Source organism: Rhyacophila brunnea, unplaced genomic scaffold (assembly GCF_057557595.1).
Source record: "Rhyacophila brunnea isolate RB1 unplaced genomic scaffold, BYU_Rbru_1.0 scaffold_2, whole genome shotgun sequence".
Lineage (NCBI taxonomy): Eukaryota > Metazoa > Arthropoda > Insecta > Trichoptera > Rhyacophilidae > Rhyacophila > Rhyacophila brunnea.
The window spans coordinates 17293144-17305574 of NW_028232859.1; the positions used below are offsets into that span (position 1 = coordinate 17293144).

The window sequence follows — 12431 nt, forward strand, 5'->3', positions numbered from 1 at the left end:
GTTAAGACTTACAGATATTTTTGTGCTGTCTATCATTTGATTTTTGTGCTGTCTATCAATTTGTACCTCTAAGGAGCAGAGATTAGCACCCATGGTTCCTGATTTATGGGTCTTGTGTTCAAATCTCGACTTGAGTCAAATACACATGTTACTTTATGAATCAATACGCATTTTTGGCTCCAGCGAATGTCATAAAAGTCCAAAATATTCCGCATATTGGATCAGCAATTGTGGTATACCTGTTTTAGTTAGGTACATAATCTGAATTAGTTGGTATGATGAACCACATCATATTCAATGTTAATTATTAATTAAAAATACATATATTTCTCTCTTTCTTCTTTACTTGACCATGTCCGATCCTAATAGGATCATATGGGCCTCCACAGGGTGGATTAACAGATTTTTTTTTTACAAGAACTGTTTGTTAGCCACTTGCTCAACCTATTAGGTCCATACTCTGACTCCAAACCCAAATTGAAAAACAATATGTGTATTTGCCAAACCCAGGTTTCGAACCTAAGACCCATGACATTATAAGCCGACGTTTAAGCCACTTGGTCGAGCGTGAATTTATTATTAATCCTATTTGTATATGCTAAATATTCTGTTTATTTTAATAAACATGACAATATAATATGATTTAATTTCAGTAACCGAGGAGGAACGCAAGGAGCGTGCTGCCCTCAATGGCGCTTTCTTCGTTGTGCGATTGAAGGATACTGAACTGTTACTGAACACTTACCTCAGGTTCATGGTTAAGGTCAAAGGTGACCCTAATCCAACTGTTGCCTTGTGAGTATTATCTCATTTTAATAGCCGATTGACCAAGACTATTCATTTACCTATTTCCTAGACTGTATGCACTGGACTAAATTATACCATCAATTTGATTATAGTTACAAGGAAGGTGTCCAGATCAGAAATAGTGATCGCATCCAAATTGTAACCGAGCATGCAGAAAAAGGATTTTACGAATTGGTTTTCAATGACGTCCAAGCTTGTGACGCTGGAACGTATTCTTGCACAACCATGAATATTTATGGTCAAGAAACATGCGAAGCTACTATCACAGTTACAGGTAAATTTCAATCTTTACTTTTTAATAATTGCACTTTCTATATAATATTCTATCACCATGATTTGTTATTTTCATTACCTACTCTAAAAGTCAAGTTCAATTTTAATTTAAGAAGTAAAATCTCAAACCATCTATCGAGTTATAAAGGGATTTCATGTTAAAATTTAAAGTCTTATGTACATAACAATATAATAAGATAACAAAATAATTGAAAGATACATTTTAATATAGCTTGAACAGGTACGCTATTAAGTTTAACCGACATATGACTGCCGAATTGACGCAAGCGTCGGTTGACTTATATTAATATGTTTATTGTTGAAGATGATAAGAATATCTTCGGAGACTTGGGAGATGGTGTCCTACCTGAAGGCGAGAAGCCAACATTCACTTGGCGCCGAGATGGAAAAACTTTCGACCCAGAGGAACGCTTCAAAGTTCTGCTTGGTGACGATGAAGACTCGCTTGCGTTGGTGTTCCAACATGTCAAGCCAGAAGATGCCGGCTTGTACACCTGTGTAGCTCAAACCAGTGCCGGAAATATCTCCTGCTCTGCTGAGTTGACTGTCCAAGGTAATTCATTTAATAAATAATTCCAACTAATTTCAATGATTATTTCACAAATTTTTAGAATCAATATAATCAACCGTAATTGTATCTTATACAGGTTCCGTGAACCAACTCATGAGGGAACCTGAAAAACCAACTCTCATCATCGAAAACCGTGAAAGTCAAGTGTCTGTCGGTGGATCGGCAATGCTGGAGCTGCAATGCAAAGGATTCCCTAAACCAGATATCCTCTGGAAGCACGAAGGAAAGGTGGTCGAACCCAGCGGCAAATACAAGTAAGAAATGTTCATATCCCAGTTGAATTAAACTTAATTAAAAGTAAATCATGGAACTTTTACCCATATTGATGAATTCTTTCAAATTTAATCGCTAATTTAATTTCACCGTTTTGTCTATTGCATCATATTAAATAAAAATTCAACACTTATTTTTAATCTCATTAGATCGACATTTCGAAATATACAATAAAAATATGTATGTATCACTTTTCAGGTTCCTGTATGAAGATGCTGAAACTATGTCACTGGTGATCAAGAATGTCACTCCTGAAGATGCCGGTCTTTACACCATTACTGCCACCAACGAATTAGGAGAGGATCATTCGGAAATGAAACTAGTGGTGAAAGCCGCTCCTAAGATCAAGAAGAAGATGGAGAACCAATCCTGCATGACGGAGATATCTCACAAGATGACTGTGGAAATCGAAGGATGCCCGACACCAGAAGTGACTTTCTTCAAAGACGGTGCTCAGATCTCCAGCTCAGAGCACTTAAAAATAACAAAAGAAAGCGAAGAAATCTATTCGTTGACGGTCATCGGAACAAAGCTCACCGATACCGGATCATATTCTGTCGTTGCTAAGAATGAAATAAATCAATGTTCAGAGTTCTGGCAACTCCGCGTCACATCGCCTCCGAAAATCACCCAGAAACTTGGTGGAACGAAAGAATGCAACGAGGGTGAAAGCGTAGTTTTCCAAATCAAGGTTGACGCCGATCCGAAACCTACCATTAAGTGGTAAGATTCTCTCAACTATTTATATATAATATTATGTGTAGTATATACAGCATTTTATTTATATTTCATAAATAAAATCAAATTCTAGTACATCCTACGCTTTCAACACAAACTAGTTCATGACTGTTCTTATAATAGGTTTTGACCAAATAAAAAATACAGAATTAACAAAAATAGTTTGTTTCACACCATTAAAATGGAGTTCTGATCAATTAATAAATCGTATATTTAATTTAATTCTAGGTTCAAAGATGGCAAAGAAATCACAGATAGTTCCAATGTAAAAATTACATCTGACGGAAGCACATTTAGTCTATCAATTTCTGGAGCTACTCGCACTGACTCCGCCAGCTATACTTGTGAGGTGACTAACTCCCACGGCACTTCCAAAGACGAGGCTCGCCTCAACGTTCGCTGCGCTCCTCAGTTCAAGCAGAAGCTCGTTGACATGAAAGCCAATGAGGGTGAAGTCAATATTGAATTCACTGTCAGCATTGATGCCTTCCCCAAGCCATCCGTCAAATGGTAAATATTTAAGATATACGAACGCAATGCATCATAAAAAAGATCAATTCAGGCTGTTAGTTTAAAATTCAGTAAAACCTCTATATTCGGCCATTTTGAGATAATCACAAAAATAGAATATTTTTTTTTGCAAACATATTAGTAAAAGCAAATAGCAAAATAAAATATCTATAATGTCATTAAAATTAATAAAATATCATGTTTACAGTTAGTCATAAAATATAAAAAATGGCGGCTGATGAATATAAACAATTTTGTAATCCACCTCCAGTTTTATTCTATTTGACTAATAAACGGGCTGGTTTTAATATTTTATGAATATACATAATATGATGGAAAAAATATCAAAAAAAGTAAAAATGGAGGTTACTGACTTCAAAACTGATAGCTTTAATTACCATTTTGCTCCAAAGTGGAGCACACGAGATTCCACAGAGTGGAAGTGTAGTTATTTTAGTTATTAACGATTCGCTCCAAACGTTAGGTCCTTTGAATGGCTCTGTATTTAAACACACATTAAAAAAACATGTGAATTTGCACCAGCAGTAGGATTTGGAGGAGGGCGTTCTGCCTCTACTCCTCTGTGGGCTGCAAATAATACATAATATGAAAAAATCATATACATAGACTTTTATGGTGTTAAAAATACTTTCCTCTAAAAAACAGAATAATTTCCTCATTTCTATCTCAGTGTAAAATAATAATCATTAAAAAGTGTTAATTTTGTGTCACTAATATATTATGTGATCACAGGTACTCTGGTGATGCAGAAATAACAGAAAAACGTACCGAGTTTACAAAGAAACAAGATGGTGACAGTTACAAACTTATTATGAAAGAAGTCACCACTGAAATGTCCGGGAAATACTCTTGCAAAGTGTCCAATGAGTTTGGATCCAACGAATCTTCATCAGTATTTACAGTTCACAGTAAGCAATTCATTATTTTCAATGACATCTGGCTATTAAGTCAATATTCAAATGATCATGACAACACCAAAGACATTATGTCATATTGTTTTCTTTTCTGCATTGTTTCATAATGTTTATATTATTATAATTATTTCTGTATAAAATTAATATTAACTGAATATGTATTGTAATAATTAGTATTAACTTTTTTAAATATATTTTTATTATGAAATGATTGAAATATTCATCCTTTGAATTTTTCATTATGTTGTGGAAAAAGTATAGAATAATAATTTTGTTAAAGCAGCTGCATACTTAACTACTTACATACTTGCACGATTTCATTTTTTGCTCAAATTATACATGACGTCCATATAACCACGTTTACGGTTTAAAAATGCAACAAACAATAAACGACTGTTTCAGACTCAGCTCAAGTCTCTGCTACAAAAATGTTCAGTTGCACAAGTATACAGCATAAAAATTCAAACATTTTCATGTCGCTTGTACAGTCAAAAAATTTGCGCAAGATTATCTTATACATGCTCATGTATACTCGTGCAAAAAATACTACTCAAGTATGCAGTTACGTCTGTAGACGGTTATTTGATATATTTGGATTGTCACTGTATGCCTCTTTTTGTCCTTCCTTCACCAACATTTCAGACTCAAGAATGACACCTGCAATGAGCAATTAAGGAAGTAAGGAAAAATGGAGAATACGGTGACAATCCAAATACCAACATAGAAATTCAGATAGTATATTATTTTAAAAAATAATCTGCCGTTCTAATTGCTGCTAATTATTTGTTAAATTTATTAATTTTAGGTAAACCAAGGATCACAAAGAAATTGGTAGACATGACTGTCGATGTGGGAACAACTCTTAAGTTGGAAGTAGAAATCGAAGGATGCCCAGACCCCAAAGTGAAATGGTACAAGAACGGTCAAGAGGTGACCACAGACGCTCGCATCAAGATCGAGCGGGACAGTCAGCGGCTGGAGAACTACAGCCTCACCCTAAATCTAGTGAAAGAGGTGGACGGAGGAGAATACGAAGTCCGAGCTTCAAATGAGATAGGAAGTGTATCATCTTTGAGTACTGTCATCGTACATAGTGAGTATAACAAAATACCATTTCTACAACAAACTCAAATAAATATTCCACTTGTACAGAATAAAAAAAAACATACAAAATATATATTAAATTTACATTGTAATGAGTACTGCAGACATCTGTGTAGAAGTGAATTTACGAGACACGTATTTAAATGTAATTTACTGAAAATATTTCCTTTAAAAGTGTTTTGTAATTAATCAATAATATAATTTGGGCAAACCTGCATTGTAACCTCACCTCATTGGTTCAAAATCACTCCATACTATTCAGTCGATAGTTTATTGGCTGCATACCGTGTATTACTAATACGACGACCAATGAATGCTTTCTGAACGGTTAGAAATTGTATATGCATCAAATCTACATGAATTTAGCTAAAGGCTTATTCTATGTGATAAATCAATTAATCTACTATTGTAGAAGATACATTTAAAATGTATTGTAGTATAATGTAAAAAAAAACGGTTGGGAACTGTCATTCGGTTGTACTTTAATAAGTCATTAATCACAGAAATATGTTCTTTTCTAGCAATCGTTGTCATTTACTAATTGTGATAACGATATACATTTTAGTAATTTGTAATAATAGTTTTATGGAGGTTAAAAGTTGTAATTGCAATTGAAAGTATCTGGGCGATACTTGAACAAAAACTGAATTATGTACATGTAACTTATCACTGTTTTACAAATCAATTTTTTATATTATTTCCTTTGGTTGTCATGGGATATTTTTCAGTAAACTGTATTATTTACTTACATATCTCGAAATTCTACCACCAGATGTCTCTAATACCTATTACACTACACCCTAAGTGATGTACAAACTAAGTAATAAGCCTGAATTTTTTTTTTTTAAACAATAGTTAGATAAAAATTATGTAGATTTAGCTATTATTGTATATTTTGTATATGACACAACTTATGCAGGCATTATAGACCGATTAAATTGTGCCAATTACAATAGGAATACATAACAGCTACTTTTAATGATTATCGAATTGTTGATATAGAAAAATTTTATGAGTAAATATTTATCTATTTTGTACATCACTTTAAATAATTTTTTTAAGTAAATTTACAAACGCAATCTGCCATCATCTGAAACAAAAACCTTACATTGTATCACGCTATTGCAACGTTATAATCAATATCTAATCAGATGACACTATAACATTACTATCTTGAATAAGCCATTCTCTAAAAATTCTTTCTTGGTAAATAAAATTTAATATAATATCAAGGTCTAACAGTATTACCAGAATAATTAAAGTATTTTTGTCATTCATTTTAAAAAATAATTGTTAATAATTTTTATCACTTTACACTACTTATTTACAAAAGAGTTAAAACACTAAATCAATTTATTCATTGTAATATAATCTATTTCTCATTGGCTTAATTACGAAAATCCCCGAACGTGTCTTTTTAAGACTGATATACAATTTTATATTGACTCACAACACTTTTCTAATTTTATCCGACCAAGACAATCTTTTATATATCATATTGTTTCTATACATAATTTCAATCAAGAATTTCCATAACTATTTGTACACAGTTGTCTTTTTGATACACTGTTTCTGATATTACGAGTACGTTATTAGGTCCCTTGGTCTCATTACTAGAAACAATTCTAGGTAATTGATTTTATTTACTTTTGATGTTCTTTGAATTTCCCTGCAAGAGCTCTTGCAGATCTTGCAGTTTTTTTAATTTATTATGTCACCAATACAATAAGAAGTCCCCCAATGGTAGAATTTCTAGGCTAGCTTCATTTGTGGAGCAAGTAAGTACACCCAATAATAATGAATTGAAGAATTTGTATGATGTCCGGAATGCTTTAAAGCTATGCGATTTTTCAATCGGGCCACACTAAAGAGGCTTAGGTTGAAGATCGCAATAATAAATTATAGCACCCCAAATAACTGAATTAGTTATTTTATAATTATTGTAACCACTCACCTAGTTTTGGATTTTAAAAGATCTCTTCATGGAGAGAAATGTACTTTTAAGCAAGTCTCACCCAATTGCCACCACCCCCCCAACCCCCAACGCCCCCAACTCGCCTCTACCCCCCATAATAATATTGTGATGTCTTTTGGTTTTTTATATTTTGATACTTTTCCCATGCTCGTAAATTTTATAACCCGATTTTGAATGCATAGCAGTTAATATTGGTAATTATGTCAGATATGTCATAAAATAACGAGTATCTGTCCACTACCCACATTGGCAAAGCACCCTTCTCTGAAGCCATGTTTAAATCGTTATTGTTATTCTTTCAATGTGTATTTAATCCAGAGGAAGAATCTAATGCATCAAGCAATTGGCTAATCGTTCACAATAAAAAGTATGTTAATATTACCTCCACTCTGAATAGCCCCCCCCCCCATATGCTCTGCTTAAGAGCAAAAATGATAATTTACATTTTTTGATCCAATAAATGCAATAAATGAGTCGCTTAGTCACCACTCTGAGTGATTTTTTAATAAAATCAGTTTTGCATGTACATATGTGGTATATCGATAGGTCTACCAACCTATCTAGGTGCGAGTTATAAATTCCGCCCTGTTAAGTCAAAAAATCAAAATGAATATTGACTTGAGTCGCCAAACCCGCTTTAAGGATAAATAACAGGTTACTAAATCTGCTCTACATGGCCGACTAATCGGACGTCACGATTCAAACCATGATTTTTAGCATACGTTTAAATCGCTATACAAATGTCACATAACAGTTTTTCGTGATTTACTCGAAACTCAAAAAAATCTCCGGAGCAGGTTTAGCAACTAAGTGACTCAATTATAATATGTATTTAATGCCACGTTAATGATAGGTATAATGTTATATAAACGTCATATTATGATGGAAAAATACTATATAACTTCCCACATTTTAAGTAATTTATTTACAGCTGCATTTGAAACATATCTGATATATTTATCGATCACGAGTTTTCTTAGATATAGGAATATATTATGTCATCCATAGACCCATTATTAATTTCAATCCATCCGATGTCCTCATTCAGCACAAGAAATAAGCAGGAAACACGATAAGCAAGAAATTGTCCACGAATCGGTAATAGAAGAGGATGTCACTCCTAAGCGAGGCGTCGAGGATGACGTGGATCAGCCGTTGGCAAACAAAGCCAAAAAATCCAAAACTGAAATGGAAACTGCAGATGAAATTGAAATCGACATTAAAGACACCGAGTCCAATAAAGTAGAAACAAAAGAGGTAGATAAACCGGAAGCGCAAAAGGCAGGTAAAGCTGTAGCAGGAAAAGAAAAAATTGAAGAAAAATCAATGGAAGAAGAAGAAGGTATCAGTGCCAAAAAAGCTGAAAAGTCTGACACCGCACCGAACAAACAAAGGGGAGATAGCGAAGGTAATATGAGAAATTCACAAACGCCATTCGTAAACTTTCATTTTAAATTTGTAGCATTCAGTACCATCGAGTCAACTTGTGTTTCATTTCAATTGGTAAATCTCATTATGTGGATTCAAATATGAAAAATCATATTTTGCATGTAATTTTTATTAAAATTATCACACGTAAGTGTGTACTAAGCATAACATCAACGATGGCTTTTTAATATTGCATAATTCCTGAGTGCACTTGGAGTTTGTCTTCGGTGTAACCATAAAGAGTGTTGATTAGAATAAGAGCTGTTATTTAGGCCGGCGCACATTCGAAACGGTCACAACGTTCAAGAGAGGCGAAGGAGAGTCCATCATCGTTTCGGTAGTGAGCAGTACGCGATCTCACGAGGCGCTCATATCAGGTCAGTACCTAGCTTGTAGCTCTCGGCTCTAAAACAATAATGTGTCAGCTTATAAATTCAACTTCTACTTAAATAAGACAGGGCCTGATGCAATACATCTGCCATTTTTCTTTTTCTTTTAAATAGATGTCTTTTAGATAAAATACTATTTTTTGTACTCTATAACTTGTGTGAAGTATTAAATTTTCATTTTGTAACGAAACTCTAGGGTCCCCAATTTTTACTAACCAATTCATAATAACAGGTCCGGCGGAAACTCACACTTTACACAAGATGTCTGCCACCTCCGTTCTGTACGAAGACGATTCCGAGTGTGAAGGAAGAAGAAAAAAAATTGTGGCTCCTAATATACCCCATAAAACATCATTAGAAGTGGAAGAAATCGCCAGCCACAAATACACGCAAGATGAATCTGGGGGATTTTACATTTCCGACATCTTCAAGAGAGGCAACCACGGTATTATCGAAGAACCGACAGATTCCGAAGGGGAGTGGAACCATTCGGACAAGAGTAGATTTCACGGCAGCGGGGCAGTCTCTATATTTTCGATGTCCGAAGACGATGCAACAGTCTGCGCGGGAAATCTGTCTCGAGATCTTTCCATGAGTGACATTGACAGAAATTTCACAGACATCGATGACACCAAGAGAACATTTTCTAGAGAAAACTACACAAGACAGACGTCTTTCCAAGAGGAGAGTTATCTAAAAAATGGTGATATCGAGGAAAAGACTATATCCGAAAAATTGAGAAAAATCATCGAAAAAGATTTGAGCGACGGATACGAGTCATACAGAAATAAATATCCATCCGAATACGCATCGGCTGGCGGTCGTCAATCTGAATATCTTCAAACGAGCGAATACGAAAGAAGCGAATCTATTAATGCGAAAAAAATGAAAAATACTGACCTATCACAAAAAAGAGATAATATTGTGAACGACATAACGAATAAATCTCAATATCCCCGATTGAGTAAAGCAGATTACGGTATGCCGTCCCGAACGAAAACGGTTTTACTGAATAACGACGATGACGATATGGAGGATCTATTTAGAAGGATAAGAATCCAAAGAAACGCTCTAGGAGACATTCTCTCCAGAGAAAATAGTAGGACCACTGAAGGTAAATCCATCACGGAAAAGCAGATGTTTTATTACTAAAGTTTTTTTATAAAAATATAGCGGCTTCATAAATTCCTGTATGTTGTATATGACGTATATTATTTTCTATTTTAATTAATATAATAAAAAATCAGATGTTTCCTGAGATTACTATGTACCCAATAATATACCTATCTAAACATAAACAATCTAACATAAATATTGACGCATTCTAGACGCATGGCTGGTTTTTGAACATTTCCTTGTGTGCCTAATCGACTAACAAAGGCTCATCCGGTCCGAAAGCTGTCCCTCGGCTGCCAGGAGTGGCAGGTAAGATCTCTTTCAGGTTGATAAATTTCGAAATTTAGGATTCTGTTTGAATTGTCGCCATAAAATGAATTGGATTTAACCCTTAGCCATTCCCGAAATAACCGGTGCCGAAATGGAGGACGGAAGCGTGTACGAGTCCCTCAAGTTGGAGTACAAGGTGTTCGCCAAAGGTCTGCCAAAGCCGGCGGCCAATTGGACCGTCAACGGGGAAGCCATCAAGACGAGCAAAAGGGTCAAGATATCAGAAGACGGAGACTGCTACAAGCTGCAGATACTAGAGACGAAGATGACAGATGCGGGATCATACCAGTGTGAAATCAGCAACAAGCTCGGAACGTTTGCTCGCAAAGCGACGTTATCAGTCACTTGTAAGATTATTTTCACTCTTTGCTTCCGTCAAGATTCATTGTTATTTTATGCTTAACTTTTCGATTTATAGAATGCATTTTGCTATTACTGTAAATATATATTTTTGAATGGCGAATAATTCATTATTGTAATGATATTTATCAAATTTATTATCTTTACCACTTCCTCAATATTTGATACTTAATTCAAATGTACCAATCAGATTTTTCTTTTTTATGATGAAACATTTTAAGATTTAAAACAAATCTCCATTCTACCAAAAAGATTCTTCTGAAACATTAGGTACCTACACTTGTTTGATTATATTGCAGCTGTGAATGAGTACCGCAAGCCAATATTTACTGGACCCCTCAAACCGCAAAAGGTGCCAAACAAAGCTCCAGTTACCATGACAGCCGTTTGCACATCTGATCCAGTTCCCGATGTCGCCTGGTTCCATAACGGTGAAGAGATCGTTGCTGACGCTACTGTCAAACTATCCTCAGAAAGCAAAGATATTGAAAACGATCTTAAGGAGTGTATCTTCGCTCTGAACATACCGACAGGTAATTAATTCAAAATGGACATACAAAAAAGTCCCAAACTAATAATACTGTCAGTTACACAAAATCGTTGAGTTACTGTAACTGTCTGCTACAAGGCTTTTGCTTTTATATATTTCAGGCCGCCATGTCGATACTGGAGAGTATACAATTAAAGCCAAAAATAAATACGGCACTGGAGAAAGCAGCGCAAGGCTAGACATCCTCCTGAGACCCGAAATTCAAGGTTTCAAAGATATCAACGCCGTCCCATACGAACATACCGAGTTTATTACCAACATTCATGCCAACCCGATTGCCGAAATTACATGGTAATATTTTCAACATATCATTTACTTTGGTACAATAATAATTTGAGGAGCCAAATAATCAAGCCCTAACTGAGATAACTTTAATTAGAAGGTTCTAGGGCCACTGCTGCCATTCCTATAAAATTGTCGCAGTCTAGTTAAGCTTATTTTCCTTGCCATCTGACCTATTTACATATTAACCGGTTCTATGCCTTCAGAGAGTTACCTCGCTCTATGAGGCCGTTATCAACAGGCCGCACTTACAAATTTCGAGAGTTATCTTGTCCGACTTTAAACTCAAATTATCAGCCACTTTCGATTGATTTACATAATCTAAAAAAATTAAACACAGTGACATCTGTTTGAATAATTATGAGATACTAAGCCACAAATTATCAGTATTACAGTGATTATACCTAAGTTACCTAAGTAAGACCTTCGCTCTACATTCAACGTGTGTCGTTAAAAATCTGCGGCCTGTCAGATACTGCAATAATAAAAGTAATATTGTGAGGTATAGAAAAGGTTAACAGTCAAAAAATGTATAAAGACTGTTTTTATAGACCTATATTTTTCCAGGAGCAAGGATGGAATGGTCATCACCCCAACAGAGAATCGTAAAATTACAGAAGATAAGGCCAAAGAGGAATACAAACTCGTTTTTGCTTCGGTCAAGATGGATGATGATGGTGTTTATACCCTGACTGCTAAAAATAGCGAAGGCACAACCAGCCAACAAGCTAAATTCAATGTTCATAGTAAGTTCTAAATTCTTACATAT

At 34.8% G+C, this 12431-nt stretch overlaps 1 protein-coding gene across 21 annotated transcripts in view; it reads left to right on the top strand.

Moving 5' to 3' along the window:
* The window catches only part of Obsc (Obscurin), a 153706-nt gene that overhangs the window by 125619 nt on the left and 15656 nt on the right, over positions 1–12431 (top strand). For 11 of the 21 annotated variants that reach the window (XM_085946599.1, XM_085946602.1, XM_085946601.1 and 8 more), the window contains 14 exons: positions 654–795; positions 900–1081; positions 1406–1654; positions 1749–1926; positions 2144–2668; positions 2912–3193; positions 3947–4122; positions 4934–5221; positions 8256–8615; positions 8908–9012; positions 9257–10138; positions 11130–11363; positions 11482–11671; positions 12230–12408. In XM_085946599.1, the coding sequence (XP_085802725.1) occupies positions 654–795; positions 900–1081; positions 1406–1654; positions 1749–1926; positions 2144–2668; positions 2912–3193; positions 3947–4122; positions 4934–5221; positions 8256–8615; positions 8908–9012; positions 9257–10138; positions 11130–11363; positions 11482–11671; positions 12230–12408 (3972 nt within the window). Of the gene's footprint in view, positions 1–653; positions 796–899; positions 1082–1405; positions 1655–1748; positions 1927–2143; positions 2669–2911; positions 3194–3946; positions 4123–4933; positions 5222–8255; positions 8616–8907; positions 9013–9256; positions 10139–10535; positions 10818–11129; positions 11364–11481; positions 11672–12229; positions 12409–12431 lie in introns of all 21 variants that reach the window. The other 10 variants (XM_085946605.1, XM_085946597.1, XM_085946598.1 and 7 more) reach the window with 3 other exon arrangements.